The sequence below is a fragment of the Harpia harpyja genome, chromosome 4 (genome assembly GCF_026419915.1).
Source record: "Harpia harpyja isolate bHarHar1 chromosome 4, bHarHar1 primary haplotype, whole genome shotgun sequence".
NCBI lineage: Eukaryota > Metazoa > Chordata > Aves > Accipitriformes > Accipitridae > Harpia > Harpia harpyja.
In genome coordinates, this window is record NC_068943.1 from 31,210,497 (window position 1) to 31,229,667 (window position 19,171).

The 19,171-nt window shown below is 38.2% G+C and overlaps 1 protein-coding gene across 1 annotated transcript in view; it reads left to right on the plus strand.

The window, feature by feature from the left end:
* COG3 (component of oligomeric golgi complex 3) overlaps positions 1-18,499 on the plus strand; it is a 32,301-nt gene extending 13,802 nt beyond the window's left edge. The window contains exons 13-23 of the mRNA XM_052786095.1: positions 406-566; positions 2,598-2,703; positions 4,689-4,813; positions 6,447-6,536; positions 8,252-8,372; positions 10,695-10,783; positions 10,881-11,015; positions 12,205-12,280; positions 13,946-14,073; positions 15,003-15,101; positions 16,334-18,499. Of these exons, the coding sequence (XP_052642055.1) occupies positions 406-566; positions 2,598-2,703; positions 4,689-4,813; positions 6,447-6,536; positions 8,252-8,372; positions 10,695-10,783; positions 10,881-11,015; positions 12,205-12,280; positions 13,946-14,073; positions 15,003-15,101; positions 16,334-16,363 (1,160 nt within the window). The 3' untranslated portion in view covers positions 16,364-18,499. The remainder of the gene's footprint in view (positions 1-405; positions 567-2,597; positions 2,704-4,688; positions 4,814-6,446; positions 6,537-8,251; positions 8,373-10,694; positions 10,784-10,880; positions 11,016-12,204; positions 12,281-13,945; positions 14,074-15,002; positions 15,102-16,333) is intronic.
* The last annotated feature ends 672 nt before the right edge of the window (positions 18,500-19,171 follow it).

The following is a 19,171-nucleotide window of genomic DNA, read 5'->3' on the forward strand; positions in this document are numbered from 1 at the left end:
GTAGATGAGTTAGCTTGTCAACTCCTGACAGTCACACTGCAGGCATTGGTTATGATGGAACGAAAGCACATTGGTTTGATGTCTAGGCAGAAATGCCACTCGACGTACCCAGGTCTAAAATAATTAGAATGCTTAATTGTAACATGGCGTCTGATGTTATCAGCGTGAGATTGCATTTTCACAATCTAATGAAAATTTGGGGAGGTGAAGCAACTGCAATACCGAGTTCAGTAGTTCCTTGTTTGTCACAAATCTGTCTTCATGCCGCTGTTGCAAAAATAGTCTGAGTTCATCTGCAGTGAGCCAGTTTTGTGGCGGTTCTGTATGTGAAACTTCCAACTTTGTGTCTATAAGCTTGTTTTGTAATTAAGTTAACAAATTTGTGCCTTTTTTTACCTTTGTCAGCTGAACAACTGGGTGCGTTTGCAGCTGGTGTCAAGCAGATGTTAGAAGATGTACAAGAGCGTCTTGTCTATAGGACACATATTTACATTCAGACTGATATCACAGGCTACAAGCCTGCTCCGGGTGATCTTGCATATCCTGACAAGTTGGAAATGATGGAGGTATAGCATCAGCTTTTTTATTGTTCTTGATTGGTTTTCTTTTTATATGCAGTATATACAATTGTGAAGGGAGACTTGCTTGTACCTTCAAATAATTTAACATGTCAGCAATGGGTTCCAGTAGCCTTTTTCAAGTTCTTATCAGTATTAGCCATTTTTGTAGTCATTCCAAGCCCTTTGAGTCAATGTTCCTGCTGAAAGGAATCAAACTACTTCTACTTACTTTAAAAGGTTAATACTATATTGATGAAAGATTTCAGAATGAAACTACTCACAGAAATAAAAAAGTGGCTGATGAAAGACTTTAAGTTAGTTTTTGGCTAGAGCGAACTGCATTTGATATGCAACTGAAAGGTAGCATTGCACAGAAGGGATTAAGCATAATAAAGATCCCCTCCCCAAATAACTGTTGCCATTCACTTTATGATGAGAGGCCCAAGCTGTCAAAGGATTGAGTTGACTAAGAATGGCAATTCCAACATGGACTGGCAAGATCCAGGTTTTATTGCTCTATTCTGCTTTCCATCTGCGTTCTGGAATAGCTGGTGGTCCTTAGAAAATTGTGGGACTTACTTGCAGCTGACCAGTTGGTAGAGAAGCTGTTGTTTGACTTCAGAATCAGAGCATTACTTATATAAAATGCAGAAGCTTTATAGCTATATATATATATTTTGCTGTGGGCTGGAAGAAATTAACATCGTATAACTGTACTTTATTGTGTTCAATTCTTGCCTGTAAACAGACATACACTATGAGAAACTTCTTAGTACTGAACTCAGGTTGCTATAATCTTGTCTTTATACATGTCTAAAGCTTTTATTATGTTACAGTTTATGCTTTGATGAGTATAAGGAACGTTCACAGGTTTTTAGGAAAGCAGTTACAAATCCTGAAGCTAGTGAGTTTGTAGAATAGTTGCCCTTTATACTGAAAGTTTAAGGACTAACAAGATTTTGAAGACAAAGCAAAAATAGTAATTGAGAAGCCCACCACACAAAATGTAGCTAAATGGGATTCCTCTGTTAGAACAATTAGGGATCAGAAGTTTTACCAGTATAACTGTTAGGAGTGCACCAACGTTTGTTTGGTTTGGCTTTTTTTGCTAAAACTGTGTGAATAGAGCAACAGGATAAAAAAATGATTGTGAGAACCTTTTAATGTTAGCTATAATTTCTATAGGCAAGCAGTACAGATACTTAGTCTATACAAGGCCTTATTTTCTAACTAGAGTCCTGTGGCCATTCAGTTAGGAAGAAGAAGAAAGTGAGTTTTACAGTTCATTCTAAATTGAGAAATTACACTGCTCTTCATGTGTCCTCGTAAGACTCCAGTTTTTGCCTGGTTTGAGATTTGTTTTGCTACTTGATGGCTTTTAAACCTCAAAACCTTGCTATTTAGAGAGACCTTCTGTCTGAGTAAATGAATTATTAAAATGTTAAAAGCACAGGGCAGAAATATTTCTTATGCTGTTCTGCTCAAATATTAATGCAGTTCTTTGCCCCTTCTTGCTGCCTCTCATTGCTTTGAAGCAGATCAAGTAGTGAAAAAGGTTGAAGTGTGGAAGTGTTGAGTAATGCTGGGGGAAAGCTTTTTGTTGAACTCCTGCAGGGAATAAACTAGAGAGTACTTTGGGGCCATCTGCACATATCATTTATAGGAATAAAGCCATCACAGAAATTATCTGTATGAAATCCACGTGAGTGTTGAATTGGGTTCCCCTATTTTGAGCTTCTCTTTCTAGGTGGCTTCACTGGTTTTTATTTACAGATCAGTAAAACCAGACAAAATGGAAAGAACATTGCTTTACACAGATCTGTATAATACTTGTGAATCTTAAATTGATATTGAAATGTTTCTGCTACTGTTTTGGAAACATCTGTCCATTTCTTTTAATGTCTTTGAAACACTGGGGAGCTGAGTGTAACTGACTCCTTTTGAAATTTACTATGCTTTTCTCCATTGTAATCAGCGTAATGCTGCTTAAATTAATGAGGGAAAAAAAAAAAATTTGTGGTATATCTTCCTCTGCAGCAAATTGCACAGAGTTTGAAAGAGGAACAGAAGAAGCTGCCATCTGAAGCTTCGTTTTCAGATGTCCGGCTAGAAGATCCTGAGTCCTGCAGCTTAGTTAAATCTGGTATGAAATATATCTCACGTTGTCAAATTAATGCATAAATCTCACAGAGAGTGAGCATTAACTTGAACCGTCAGTGAGAGACTTGCATGTATCTTAAAGGGTTATTTTCCTAGAGACATTCATAAGAGATTTTGAGGTGAACTTTGTCTCAGGGTTCTTAATAACTTTTATTTTTTTTTTGAATGAGAAACAACTTAATCTTGTTCTTTCGGTAGCATTTCTTTGTGCTTCCAGTGCAATCCATTCTGTGAAGCAACTGCTTTTGTAGCTGACAGCATCTATTATACTTTGTATAAAACTGAGCTTCTGTATTCTCTACTGCGAAGTAGCCCTACCATCAAGATGTATACTTAAGGATGCTTCTGTTTGTTAGCTGTGCTAAGATGAGAAGGGTGGTTTGGTGTGTCAGGCATGTCTCTTAAATGAATCCTTTGAGCATCTAGGAGTGTCTTTGTGTGTGCCTTTACCTGGGAAGGCAACTTCTTCCTTTGAATGTGTTTCCACTTACTGAAACCAGTTAGTCCTTGACTTTTAAAATGCGTGAGACCGTGTGCCTGTAAATTACAGCGAACTGGAAGCAAATTCCATGAAATGTGGCTCTTTTGATGCCAGTCATTTGAGTGTTACAACCCTTTAAATTTTTGTCTAAGATCCATGAAGAATTTCTCCCTTTATTTTGTCATTTTTCAGAATGGTTAATTTTCCCAGCAGCACCTTTCTCAGCTCTTTGTCAGTTGTTTCTCATATTCCTTTTGGTTACAGGGTAGTTTCTTGCATTTGGCTTGCAAGGCCTGCAGAGGTCTTTCTGGCTGTTTCTAGCTGGACTCCACAAATCCCACTGAGAGTGGAGTTCATCTTGCTTCAAGCCAGGTGTGTGGCGTTTGCAAGTCCTGTAAATCCCACCTGCATTCAGGAGACGGAAAGAAGCTATATGGTGTAATTTGAAGATAAGTGTCTGAGATAATTGGGATTATTTGCCCTTCGAAGGTGCCTCTCCCATTTCAATGCCTGCAGGAGTATCTGAAGTGACTAATAAAGAGCCTAGGAACCTCAAACTGACAACTAAAGTCTTACAGGCCTTCTAATTACTGTTGCAATAAATTTGTTGTTGCAAAAGGTAGAAAGATATCGCTGAATTATTTTAGACAATTCCTGCACTGATCACAGAAACGTTTCACAAGTGCTTATTCCATCATTAGGTAAAACTTTAAAAATTTTACTTTTTTGAATGGTTGCTAATTGGAATCAGAGTTCTGATGCTATTGACTCAGCTGTTTCCCAGGATTTAAGGACAAAATGAAAATAATACAAGACTTCTGTCTGTCAGGTGTTGCAAGAATGCATTTCGAGCATACAGAATTATTACAAAGGTTACCCAAGAGGAGCACATTTTTATGTTTCCAGCCCCCTCATGACAAAATTGGTTTTGCCATTATTTTTGCAGTTATTAACGTGATGTTTAAACTCTACACTTTCTGCAGCTGTTTAATCCATGTGGGATTATCCCCAGCAGAAAGGAAAGCATGAAGAAGTAAAATTGATGGAATGTTTTTTTTCCTTTTTTTTGCTGAGCATCTCCCGTAGGTCCATGATAACTAACCATTTTTTTCTTTTTTTTCCCCTATGCTTTTTTTTAAGTAATTGTTTGATCATTTCCGCTGTTGAGCTAGTGTGTGTGTGTGTGTGTGCACACGTGTGTGTGTCATTGGAGACATGCCTGTAAAACTAACTCAGTAAAAAAGTCAAACTGGGCCATGCCTGAAAGTGAATTCTTGTCTTTCACAGCCATGTGCTCTATATACGTCAGAAATCTAGCACTGACCTGCTCAGAAGGAAAAAAAAAAACCCTAACCTGTTTGGGTGCAATAAAATATGTCTTACTACTGCAGAGTCAGTATACAGTGCAGTTGATATTGCAGTCTCCTTCAGCTGAAAGGACAGATGGGCAAGTTTTTTCATGGGTGTATTCTTTTACTTTTAAACAGGTTCAGCAGAATCCCTTAATCCCAGGCACCAGACCACGATTTCACCAGCAGATCTGCATGGAATGTGGTATCCTACCGTCAGAAGGACTCTAGTGTGTCTCTCCAAACTGTACAGATGTATAGACGTATGCAAAAATTTCTTTATCTAAATTTTTAAAGTGCAGTTACGAAGTGTGTAGCACCATGTCTAAATATTTTAATGTAAATTAGGAATGGACAATTACTGGCCTCTGTTATCTCTTAGTCTTTTTGCTGCTATCTTCATGTAAAACATGTGAACTGACAAAATTTAGGTGATCATTTCCAAGACAATTTTGTATTTGTAGAGTTAGAAAAAAGGCACTAGTTTGTACATCTATTGCTTTTGCTACTGCAGAAATACTTCAGTGTCTGATGCTCAAGATATTTATCACACCAAAGTCGAGGACTGAATAGGACAAGAAAGAATAGAAAGTTCTGGGTCGATTATAGAGAATGATTTTACTGCTGAAATTACTGGGTAATGTGTTTCTTGCTATGGGCTTTGCAGGACATCAGACAAGGTAATGTTTCTGGTCTTAAAAATGGTGACTCTACTACTTCTGCATTTTGGAAATGTTCTCAGAAATTTTTTGTGGCTCATCTTTTCACCTTCCAAAACGTAGGAGACATTTCTGAAGTTTAAGACAGTAGGAATCCCCTTGTCTAACAGAAGCAAAAGCAGTGCTTACTTCACAAGTATTTTGAGACTTGCCCTTTAGAATCTGATTTATGTTTGTCACCTAATAGCATAAAAGACTAATAAGTTTCTAAGAAACATAATGCCAGTGTTTTTTGCTTTTCTGTACGTGTTGTATCTTTATTAGATACATTTAATGCATTTCAAAATATCTTTGGTAGGTGTTATGTGAAACTGCTACCAAGATGCTATTTGCTTAAAAAGAAAGCTGGATATATTAATACTTTATTGCTTGATATATCAGTCTCATTAAAGATAAATGAGTATTTGCCCTTGTTTTCAGCTAGACCTTTGGAGATGAAGTCATTTTTGCATTGTCTGCAAGGCTCATTTATAGTGTGTCTGCACAGTGATTTATTTTTTTTTTCACTGAGAGATTCTAGCAGAACTGGTATGCCTTGCCTGCACCCTGTAGATAGGAGAAGACATGAATGAAGTGACACTGGCAAGTCTTGGAGCAGTCAGGGCTGTCGTGTACGACGTTGGAGTGCTGGTGGAGGCTGTTCCTACAGCTAGCTCAGCCTTACGATCTAGTTGCTGCAGCTTAATGAGTTACTCTTTGTCACCTGGGCCGTGGCAGCTGTCATGTTTGTTTACTAACCTGGCGCAAATATGAGGTAATTCGAGTTTGCTTGAGGTTAAGCTCCCTTGAATGATCTCATGTCTATTGCAAGTATAAATTGCGCACAGATAGTTACCCTGACACGTGAGCTATCTAGTCAGGTTACCCGGTAAGCATCGTTCGTGCCATTAGCTGTGAATGCATTAGGTGTCACTGACCATGTCACTACCCGGCTGCAAATTCAGAGCTGGAGGGTGAACAGGGCATGCGTGAGTGTGTACCTGTATCCACTCTAAGTGCTGTAGCAAGCTTTTGTATATGAACGCTCCATCCTGTCTTAATGCATTTAGGTGACATGTTTGTAGCTAACTACTGTGGAGTTTTATGTGCTGGTTGAGCACATCCTTCACAAGCTGCAACTCTTAAATTCTGCTTAAGCTTTGCTAACACCTGTTTTTTTGGTCTGATTTCTCTGCAGAGGGCAGTGTTTCAGGGATTATCGCAAGAGGCCTTATCTGCCTGCATCCACTCGCTGCTGGGAGCTGCTGATTCTATCAGCAAAAACAAGGTCAGAATCTGTGCTTTGGGTATGATTTCTTTTTTCCCCCTTCCTGTTCATCTAAAGGCATGAAGCAGTTATTCAGAATTCTATTGAAATCTCAGTGAAAGCATGTTGCTCTATCCCGAGAGACCTGATGGATTTGCCAGCTTTTAGTTACAGTTAATGTATTGTAAAGCAAAGATAATGATTCACATGCTAGCCTATCTGAAAAGGTGGAATACAAATCGTAGCAATCATGTTTACAGGCTGCTCTAACTCATGTGAATTCAATCAAGTGATACCTAAAGAAAAATTTCTGCTAGAAGTCTCTGCTCCCAGTATTTGTTTTCACTGTCTGTTACTCTGTTCTCTTTTTCTCTGCCTCCATTGTTTGAATTTTCAAAAATCTTTCCAAGTATTAAATTCACTGGGAAGATTTGTTAAGTATTCTCTGCTCAGAACTGTCTGTTATCAAAAGGTTTGATCTGATGTGTTGCTCAGAATTCAATGCCATTTCATCAAGTCATTTTAATTTTAAGTGTTACTTTAAGTAGTTGGAGTAAGCCTTCGAAGTATTTCTTTCGAGTGTCCTTTGAAAAATATCTGCTAAATGTAGTATCTTTAAAAAGAAATTCAAGCCACGTTTCCTTCTAGCTTGAGCAGAAACTATTTCATATGTAATTGATTCAGAGTTCTACAGTTAATTATCCATTCCAGCACTGTATATCGGGTCAGCATTGACTTAAAAGGATTGCAGAGAATGCAACTCATCCTGCAGCAAACCCTAGACAGGTTGGCCCAGGACTAGGATCTGTACCACTTTGTTCTTGATGCTTGTTAATTTAACATTATCTGGTGAAATCATGCATGTAAGAATAAAAAAAATAAAAACTCAATAAACCCTTCCACCACTTATTTTTTAGTAAACATTTCTATTTGTTAAAACTGCAGATTTAAATCTGATTTCTTCTTTACAGTTTTATTTAACATTATATCAAGGAGAGTTCTCTTCCAGCTTGCAAAAGCAAATTTGAATTCTTGAGTCCTCCTCCATTTACCTCAATGAGCCATGAATTTCAGAGATTAAAAGCAGCACACAGTATAAAGCACACAGCTGAAATAACAAGCAGTGCAAAACTGATCGTCTCAGTGGTGTGAACTAGGCCTTGTTTTATTCTTTGTATCTTTGCTGTACTGTTTAGAAATTAACTAAGCTTTGCGTTTAATGACATGAGAAAAATGCCTTGTAAGACCTTTGCACAATAGCACAGCTAATCAAGGTCATTACAGAAACATTAACTGTTTGGCTTTTTCTTAATCATTGTAATGATTAAAAAAATTCTGGAACCTCATGTTTTTCAACTACAAATTATATGAAATACAGGAAATAATTCCTGGCTCTTATGAGGAATAAGTTTATATCTTTCAAATAATGGATACCTGTACTTCATGTGGACATTTAGTAATATGGCTGTGTAATCTAATTCTTCTAAGAAATGTGAATAAAGTCTGCTGCTGTAGAGCAATGTGTTAGGAACAGTACAGAAGTGGGATTTGGTGGTCCCAGAGTGTAGTTAATGGCACTACAGACTAATGGAAGAAGCTTGTTAGTAAGGTTATTAGTGTTAATTTTGTTATAGGAAGTAACTAATAAAAGTGGAGGTGTTGAAACTTTGCTCTTCATTTAATTGTTTTGGGTTTTTTTACATGTAATGCATGTTCTTTCTCTTGTTGTGCTGTAGACCCAGGTTGATGGACAGCTTTTCTTAATAAAACACCTTTTGATTCTTCGTGAACAAATTGCTCCTTTCCACACTGATTTCACCATTAAGGAAATTTCCCTGGACCTTAAGAAAACTAGAGGTACTAAACAGTTGCTGGCTACAGAATGGGATGGGATTGTCCTCCCTTAATGTGCCAGCAAAAGTTCTGGGTTTATTTTATGTTCACTTGCAATGACCTGTATGCTTGTTCTAATCTCTTGCTTTGTTCTTATCTTCTCTGAAAAAAACAAAACCATTCTCTTATTCAGGGTGATTCAAGGTGAATCTAACAAATTCTTTATTTTTGTATGAAATGCGTTGACTGCTTTTTGCTGCTGACATAACTTACTTATCCAGTCCTTTTTAAGAACAGCTAAGTAATCTACATTTCTTTCGCACAGAGATGTCTTTTCCCTTCTCTGACCCTTTAAAGGAATATCTTTTGTTACCACTGTTTAGCAGGTGAATTTAACAATACATAGTTGACTTGCCTAGAACAAAGTAAGATTTCCTAGACCTTTCTGTGAGGTTTTGTTTTGGAAAGGATTTCTTATGTTGCAAGTTCAATAAACAGTATTGTTGAATAGTTTTATGTAGCAACCATGTCTGTTGTAGGAAGGGAAAATAGAGAGTAGTGGCCCTGGTCATGATTTTTAAGATTGTACTGTACTGTGGTTCCTTCATAAAATGTAGAAAAACCCTTCTCAATACATAAGTGAACTGTCACGCACTTGTCAAGTTTATAAAGATAATTGGAAAAATAATTGGAAGCATGTCAAGTTTCTCTCCCGTTCCAGAAGAGAACGCTGAAGAAATAACTTTTCTTTCCTGCCACCTAATGTGCTGCTGTTTTAACTCTGAAGCAAGCAATTCTTACACTAACCATTTCACCTGTTGCATTTGAACATCAATGAAACCTCCTACCTGTTGAGTAGTTTCTAGTTGACTGGAGGTTAAAGGGCAAATACATCCTTTTGGTGTCTTGTCCTGGCTGACACACAAGTTTTTTCTCCATCTTCATTTAATTGAATAAACTTCTGTGCCAGCCAGTGCTTTGCAGATGGTGGTGGTAAGTAATGGAAAACGCTTTCTTTATATTGGATGGTGATGGTGGTGTTGAAAAGGTACATTGCACTTAATTCTTAACGTAGTTTAGCATAGGCCAGTAGGGCTTTTATATTTGGGATGGGTTGTAGAAGAAAAATAACATGGCTAATAGGAGTTTTACTGTGTTCTAGCCAAGCTTTCTGCACATTGATTTAAGATTTAATTTGGGATTTATAGACAAAGGGACACTGCTTAATGTAAAAGTCATGCTTCCGCCCAATTTTTTTTTAAAGTAGTATAATGCTAAGGTTCGTGCAACTGAAGTATACAGTGGGGAGAAGTGACTTTCACACTGACTAGCCCATACGCTTCTGATCGAGAACATAGGCTCTTTTTGGAATCGGTGAAGTTTCTGGGAAATAATTAGGAGAACAAACTGAATCTTTCTCTGTGGTCTCCTTTAACTGCATAGGAGTGCAGATTCTTAGTTCAGTGCAAAACGTACACGTCTACGTATCTGGTGTTCCCTCTTTGTTTAAAGCTTTTGACAGCACTTCTTTAACTCTTATGTCTTGTTTCCCTCCCATTGTTTTATACAGCAAGAGGGGCGCAGAATTGCTTCTGAAATGAAAAAAAAAAAGCAGATGGATGTGTAGGATGATAAATGAATGACATTAGGGCAATAAGCCATTCTGAAGCTGTATTGATAATTTTCCTTTTCCTCAATTTGACTAGATCTCAGGTTGGCAACATCCTGTTAACACTATAGGAATAATTTCAATATCTTGTGTTAATTTCAGATATTGTTGCTTTTCCTTCTTGGGACTTCTGTAGAGACCATAAACATGAGTGTATATCAACCTTGATGTTTTGTTCTTCAGTCCTAACTAAAATAATTAAGCCCAGAGAAAGAGAGTGCCACTTCTAAGTTATTTCATGCAACTGTACTTGGTTTTCCCAGGCAGCATGGGCCAAATTCTGCATATTGTTTGTAAATGCTTAACTACATAGCTTATGTAAAAGCCTTTCACTTGTAGATAGAGTTACAAAAGGAAAAGAGCTCAGACAGTTTGCATGCTATCAGCACTACAGCTAATATCAGCTATTTGTTATGTTCATATAATGTATTTATCTGTTTAGACTGTGCAACTGTTAATTCAGGTTTACTGTAAGTGCAATTAAAAAATAGCGGGTCACGCTTTGTGTGCTTCTGTGCATGTGCACTTGTGCATCCACACCTAGTGGCAGTGGAATCATTAACGTTATAGTCCTAATCAGCTAGGCCATTTTTTGTGTGTAAATGAGTGATTAAAGTTTTTAATTTCTGGAGCTGAATCCCATTGACTTAAAGCATGAGTAACTTTCTGATTCACAGATGCAGCATTTAAAATCCTGAACCCTAAGACAGTTTCAAGATTTTTTAGACTAAACAGCAACAATGCCTTGATACAGTTCTTACTGGAGGTAATATGGAGTCTTACTGCATTAAGAAAATGGGTCATTTAAGCGGGTGGTGATCTCTGGCAAATAAAAAGCAGAGAATTGTTGTCTTCTGTTCAAGGGTACTCCAGAAATCAGAGAACATTACATCGACTCTAAGAAAGATGTAGATCGTCATCTGAAATCAGCTTGTGAGCAGTTTATTCAGCAGCAAACCAAACAGTTTATAGAGCAGCTGGAGGAGTTCATGACAAAGGTACAGACATGTTGTATGTTCGCTAATGTTACTGAAATACTGGTAGGACAAGGGAATTAGTATTTAAATTGGGCATAGGAGAAGCTGCTAGTTCTGTCTGATTAGCTGATGGCATTTCCCATTAGAAGGTCGTGCTTCCCTTTAAGTTCCAACAACAATTTTCCAGGCATTTTTGAGATTAATAGGTTAAAGGAACATGACATAGTTTGGTTTTAAAAGCACCCCTTATGTTCTTCTATCAAGAAGCTCTAATGTTTCATTGAGTTGAAACAGGTCTGTGAAAGTTGGCAGGAGCTTTTCTGTTTGCAGGAAAACTCCTACCTTAACTGAATTTGTAAGCCTTCAAAAACAGTCTTGGGTCGTGCGTGTTCTTGAGGGAGGTCTTAAAGCATGGCTGTGAAGTGTGTTAAAATTTTGTTTTCAGCATATTTTACACCAGTGAGGTGCTTGCTAAGCAGGACTTTCTTCCCAAGTCCTGTTTGTGACAGAAATTCCTGATAGAAGTTGGTCAGAAAGATTAGGCATCCTAGGGGATAGGAACAAAAAAGATGTCTTGTTACAGTACACTTCTTGCTCGAACGTGCTGTAGAGCTCAGGATTTCTAGGCATCTTGAGAAAAACACACAGCAGGATCTATTACTTCTGGAAAATGAAAAGTGTGATGTGGATCCTTACGTACTGAGAATAAGTGGCATGGCCTCTCAGAAACTGGGGCTACAGCATCGCATGGACATCACAAATATCCCAGCTGCTGTTTTTTGAGAATTTAGAAGATTACAGTATTAAATTTACTGATGCCTGTCATGCTGGGGTGAGCCTAAAGTATAAAGGGGTAACCAGTGAGATTGATAGATTGTGCAAGTGATCCAAATGATTCATTGGGAATCTGGGGAGTTTGACTAACAAGTATAAATCTCTTGATGTTTTGTATCCTTAGGTGCCTAAGCGTCTTTGTAAATGTAATCCCATTTTGAATTTTACTTTCAAGAAGTGATCATGGTTGTAATTTTCATTTGCATTTCTGTCAAGGTGCTTCCCTTGTATGTTGTTAAATCAGGGCATAGAAGAGAAAGAGCAAGGGAGACTCTGTACACTGCAGTATCTAAGAGACTTGTGCAATTGTTACTTGGTCCCTTTGTTGTGAATTCAGCTGAAAGAAACATCATTTTGTTGGTTGTCCTTGTTTTAGGTAGCTGCTTTAAAAACAATGGCCACTCAAGGAGGTCCCAAGTACAGCCTTTCGCAGCAACCTTGGGCACAGCCAGGTATTTGCTTTGGTTTATATTCATGTTGTCTCTGAAGTGCTTGTAGGCTAATAAAGCCATGATTGTTTGCTACTTTGAGATGACTTCTAAAAACTTCTCATCAAATGGAGAAAAAGACCCTTTCCATTCACCATTTTTGGTAGAGCTATATAAGCTGCATTATATGGGGCTCGAGTATTTCAGAATGTCATTTGTCTCTGTGCCTGACTTCTAAAACACAGGAATCTGAAAAGCAGGCCAGATTAATTTGGACTGTAAGACTGTGATTGATTTGGAAGAATTCTAAGTACCTAAGAACTGTCTACCTTTTTCTTGAAAATCCTGGCTTCTTTTTTTACCTGTGTGCTAGTTTAAATGTCTTAAGATACCTCTAGATCAAAACCTGATAAACTTCAGGGTATGTATTTAATTGGCGCAGTAGATGAATGACTCGAGTATTTCTCAAGCTGTGACTGTTCTTGCATGAAAACAGCATTTCTGCAACTGCATACGGAATGTGTTTAAGGAATGATTTGATTACATTAAGATAAAGCTTTTGCTTTTGTAGGAAAAAATGAATCTGCATTGAAGCTTTTATTGTCTGTACATTTGGTACCTACTTCCTTTTCAGTTTTCCTGTCGCTATGCAAAAATGGAATCCAGCTTTGTTTCCCTTTTCTTAAGAATTCAAATGTGAATGCTTCATACAAACATTTGGTTCCTGGGTTGTTTTGCTCTTCACATCACAAAGTTGTGCTTCTGGGTGACACTGAAAAATCTGATTATTCCAATTCATACATTGGAACCTTCTGTTGCGTCATGTTCTTAAAAATGCAAAGCCGGCCACATTCATTCATAATTCAGTGCTGCTCCATGGGTCAGACACTCTCAAGGGCTAACTCGAGCTTCTACTTAACATATCCTGCTTGTTCAGGAGTATTTTTAATGTTTGTTTGGAGATAATTATATGTGTAGAGGCAGATCTAAGCAGAGCTTCTGCTGTTTCTTGGAGTCATTTGTCTGGGAAGCAGGAGTAGACAGAAAATTTAGATACAGTAGAAATTGGGGGAAAAAAATAAACATAGTATATTAACTTTGGTACTTACATGAAATGTACTTTTCCCCTGCCCTTTAAGCAAAGATCTTGTAAAATCATTAAAATACCTAGCAATAAAGAAAGAAGGTCTTGTCTGAAAGAGGATTCCTGCCTGGTTGATTCAAAATCCAGATGGCTGTGCAGCCTTTCTTCTTACAGATGTGGCCTGTGGTCAGTAAGGAGAATTTATGATATGTAGTTCTCTTTACTAGCACTGTTTATCTCCCAGCAGTTGCTTTTCCAGGCAAGTTTTCTTGGGGGTGAGCCTGTGGAGGACTTGTTGCTGCTGGAAGGCTGTGACTTCAGGAACCTCAGGAAGATGTGGCAGCTTGCAGAAATGGGTTAGATGCATTTTCTGCAGGGAGAGAGAGGCTGATGTCTTGAGTAGGTCCCAAAAGAAAAGTCTTCTCTGGCATATTGTGGTCATATGATGGGTTGATGCTGCACAGCCCAGTCACCCCCTCTTTCCCTTTCACACAAACCTGTGGTTATGATGAGCCCCAGTAAAGTGGAGGTGATATTCTGGAGTGTAGATTTCAACTAGCAGAACGCCATTTTAGCCTATTAAGCATATTTTCTTTTACTTTCAGCAAAGATCAACGATCTGGTCTCTTCCACTTATAAGACAATAAAAACAAAGCTGCCATCAACGTTACGAAGCATGTCGTTATACTTGTCCAATAAAGATACAGAATTAATTTTGTTTAAGCCAGTTAGGGTGAGTATTGTTAGATGTACTTCAGCATGCTTTCCTGTAGGTGTTGGGCCTTCATTTAGTTAGACTTTAAACACATTTTGTGGGATCGTTCACCTTGTATTTCTGTGTGTGTGTGTGTTGTTATGTGAATAATACATCTATATAAATATATGTATGCATGCATATATTTATAAGTGTATATATACAGACACATGTACATACACATATCTGTATATCTGTAGAGTTATTCTAGGCTACCAGTCCAGCCAGTAAACGTGACAAATACCATGCACCAAATAGCGAACAGACTATTACAGTCGCTGTGGTGTCCCTGATCTGAGAAGCTTGTTAAAAAGACATATGAAATACAAATAAATAAATGTAATAGTATGTTTTATATTGATATGTTTAGCTTAAAAAACCCAAACAAACAAACCTAGCTGTCCTGCTCTCCATTGTACTCGGCCTACATAATATACACACGTTACAGGGAAGTAACCGGTTCTGTTCATTCTGCACATCTTCTGCTTGGCACCACATGAGCTGCTATACAGAATATTAACTCTGTCCCAGCCAAAACCAGTACAGCTTGGTCAGTTATGCATGGGCAGAAGCACTGGAGGCAGAGAGGATGGTACAGATTCAATGGGAGACCCACTGTAAACCCACCAGAAAGAACTAAGCTTGAGTTTTAAGCTTCCAGGTTAAATCTGTTGGACTCAGTGTTTCAGCTTAGCACATCTTAGCTGAACTTTTTATCTCACAGTCAGTGTGGATTCCTCGTGGTTGTTTTGGGGCTTGTTTTAGAAGGAAAGCTCTTAAAGCTCAACCGCTTCTCCCTACCTGGTCACTTCAGTAGCTATTCCATGTACATTGTGCTTTTTCTGGTTCATGTTTGAGATGCATTTCATGTTTTTTAATATTGAGTTTTTTCTTCTTTCCTTTAAAAGAATAACATTCAGCAAATGTTCCAGAAACTCCATGCTTTGTTGAAAGAAGAATTCAATAATGAAGATCTCCAGATCATAGCTTGTCCTTCAATGGAACAGGTATATATTGAAGCTCCCTGTTTTATCAGTTGCTCTTTCACATGATTGGCTTTTTTAAACATTATTTTTTTCATTTTTAGTATTTTCAGTGTTCAGAATCTTTACTTATTTATTATCACCCTTAATCCTGGATGATTAAACTCGGGCTTTATCTGAACTCTAGGCTTTCAGCTAAAAGGGGGTTTTGTTTGGTTTTTTTATGAATATCTAATAGAGTTTTTAAACTGAAGGTGGTGATTGATGTTGCTGGGGATTGAGTTGTACAACATTTTGGCAGAGTCTTGCCGTTTCTGGGCTTGTCTTTTTGGAGAGATATCAAAGCTAGTGAATACGCTTTAAAAAAGCCCATGCGTGTGGAGGCAGTCTTGCTTTTGACAGATACAAAAAGCAGCAACTTTTACATTTAGGAAGCATGAGAAAGAATTACAAGGGTTCATTTGAAGTAAATTGCATTGGGAAAATGTGCAGATGTTTATGAAAATGTAACCCTACATGATAAGGTCTTTAGTCTCACAGATGATTGGGGTTAAGAATTCTTTGTATTAGGATGCTCTGACAGAAACCAAGTAGGTTTTGAAAAATCTCACTTTGACATTAATGGTCCAGGGAATGTGGATAGAATCATGATTATCCCAGGATGCCAATGTTTAAACAGACAACCTAGTTTATGGATTAGAGGACGTTGCCTGCAGTGAACGTGGCTACAGGGATGCAAGATAACTATCCTGGAGCACAGAGTGGGAGTGATGCACTGGAAGGAGGTGGGGTTATCCTAGAGGAGATGGCTTCCTCTAATTGTTTATCTGTTAATCCTTAGGATCGCTTCTTCTACAAACTGAAGTGTATGGGAAACCGTATTGTAATCTGTGGGAAACAAGTATTGCAAAGGATCCCAAATGTGTTTCAGATATCTAAGATGAATGTTAACATTTTTTGCCAGTGCGCATATTTCTTGGAATTCCTTGACAACACTGAAGTCATCCTAGAAACTTTGATACCGTAGGTTGTGACTGCTGAAATGACTAGTCAACATGGTCAGCAATTGCATTTTAAAAAGCCTGTGAGTAGGCATTTGACTGGAAATTTTGCCCAGTTGTTTTGTACCTGTCTTCTCCAGATTCATCTAAGACTCTATGTGCTTCCTGGGAATCCTGTTTGAAGGTTAAAATACAGGACATCAGTTCTGAAACTTAGCTGCTCTGTCTAATGTAGGCTTTGCTTTTGTCTTTCAGGTGAACTTACTTTTATCAGTGTCGAAGTAGCCCAACAGTGGGGCTGTTTGAAGTAAACTTCAGCTGAATGCCAGGCAGTAAAGGCAATGCAAAGACATTTGCTTGAAGTAAACAGAGGATCCCACTGTGCAGTCCAGTCTGCATCAAAACTATCCAGGCTGCTCAACCCTGTTTTAGGAAAAAAAAGAAAAAACCAGTTTTATTGATATGTTAAAGGTCTTCCTGGTCATTGGCTTGAGAAGGGGGGGGGGGGGGGAACAAAACAAAAAACCCTTTGCTGATCACTCCTATGGAAGCTCAGTTACTGCCTTATCCAGATGTTTTCAAAGTTGAAATCCTGGGTTTTTTTAATGTAAAAACCTTTCTTGCTTTCCTTTAATAAGCCGATGTATGCAGTGAAAAGCTGCACTTTTCAAAGACGTGCTGGAAATAAAGCGCAGGGAATCAAATGGGAGCGGTAATAGATATTTGCAAGGCTTGGAGATAAGCCCATTAGTATGACAATTTGACTTAAGCAGGCATGCTCTGATTTTTCTTTAACTCCCCCCAAAATCCTGGTAATTCATCACATGCTTGAACATAATTCAGAGATTTTTAGTTGGGAAGACTTTATTTCCCGCATGTGAAGCATTTCTTGAAACACTGGATGTGCTGTTTTTCTTACACTGTTGTGATTGGGAGCTGTGAGGTCAGACCTGAAGTTTCATGCTCTAACCTTCCTCCATGTAAAGAATCTCAGTTCCTTTGGATTTGCAATGGAAAGCTGTGCAATGTAATTTCTGGTGTTTCTGAGGGAACTGCATGTTTTCAGATGCTTTACAGCAAAGCTTAGCATTGAGATTCTCAGGTCCTTAGTTTTAGGTTAGAGTTGTTTTTTTGGCCTTACCCAAGATCAGATGGTGGTGTGCATTGTTTAAAGTGGGAACTGGGACTGGAACTTGTACAGCCTTTGCGCACTGGAGTAAGCGCTAATAAGGGGGTGTGGGGATGCCAGAAATTGAATGTGCAAGCCTGTCAAATCAGCATTGTCAAGAGAGGATAAGTACTTGGTAACTGGTAACTAATGCACGCTGTTCAGTATGCATTAATTGGTCATCGTTTCAGAAAGCTGAATGCTAAACACTTGGCCGTTAATGGAATGAGACACTACTAGGAGCTTTAGGGTGTCTGAGTGTGTAAGTCTTTATTGTGCAGCACTGCGAAAGAAAAATGTGGTGACTTACGTGGCAGATTTTTAACTTATTTGTAAAACCTGCTCTTTAGTTTTAGAGATGTAGAAATTTCCATGCACATCGGTGGTGTTTTGATTTAATAATTTTCCTGTTATAAACCGTATAGCTGGAGACTAAGATGGTAGGTATTAAAGCTACCACGAGAAGTGTTGCAGCAGTGGTGCTGAGGTACATAAATGGTACTCGTAGGACCTTACATGACTCCTTAAAAATTAACTAAAGGAACTAACAAGGAAGAAAACTTGCCCTTTCTTTTTACTTATGTAGAAATACAGGCTGTAAAATAATGTCCAGTGCATTGTAATATATGTATATTTGTTTTTTATAAAGTTTTACAGGAGGACTGCATGGCTGCTGTATAGAGTTATGACTGACTTAATACAGACATTGTACAGAAAAGACATGAAGGGTAAACCATTGCAGTAGTCGCTCTTGTGCTTGGGATCTTTTTCTCTCTTAGAGTACCCAGACAGCTCTAGGACAGCTGGTTGAACGATTAGAAGAGCAATCAGTTTATACAGCCTGTTTGCTAAATGAACATTTGTTTAAACATGTACAGTTTCAGATATTTACGTTTACAAATAGTGTAAATACTTTCAAAAGATTAATTTAAGATGCTTTATATTATCTGACTAGAACCTTGCCGTTTTTAATTTTTTTAAATGAAAATGTTGCCTCCTATTTTGGTCCAAGAGTAAAGCTTTATTCTGTATCCTGAGGCTTGTCTGTCAAGATAACTGTAATACAGAGACAATAAACATCCTTGTAAGCACAAGCAGTGCATTGCTGAGAAGAAGTGTTCTTTTTAGCAGTAAGAGAATTGACTTTATTTGGCAGAGATGTATACCTGAGTGCTGAATGTACAGCTAATTGTTGAAGTAATGCCTCTTTATGGTTATAATAAAAGTAAATTTGTATTTTCTTTACTGACAAATGATATTGTGTGACTAAATGGTCTCTTGGCTTGCAATTTTGTCAGGGGGGAGAAATCGCAACTGTAATATAAGAACATATTTTAACTAGTTGGCTTTTACTAAGAGAAAACTTGGGAGCTGGTGGCAGAAAGCACAAGTAGTATTGTATTTGATAGCTGTTCTTGTTGCCTGGTTACTCACAGCCTCATCTACCCGTGGTTTTTCATTACCACATACAGTTCTTCTGGCTGTTGGTACTGTAGAAACACATCATCCAGACCCTTGTGGTTTGTCCCCTGTAATGTCCGTGTGAAGCTTCCCTTCACCCTCTGGCTTTGACAATGTCATTTGAATGAACTAACCTAAGGAAAAACGCTCTTTTCTTGTGGAATTCAGCTTCTCTCTGCCTGGTGTGGGGCAGTGATGTGTGACCATTGCTTCCTAGGTGCTTGGAGCCTCATAAAGAGGATTGGCCCTTTGGATTACATCCCTCATAAATTAAATGAATGCCGAAGCAGCTGGCCAGGCATTCACGCTTCTTTTTGTACAACAGTGATGCCCACAGCATAGCTTATGCTCTGCTGGGTGTTTTCCAAGCAAAACCAATTGTCCCTTCCTCAAACTCTGCATGTTTGGTGTTGACAAAGGGATGTGGGTAGGAAAAGGGGAAAAAGTCGGTGCTGCTGCAGCAA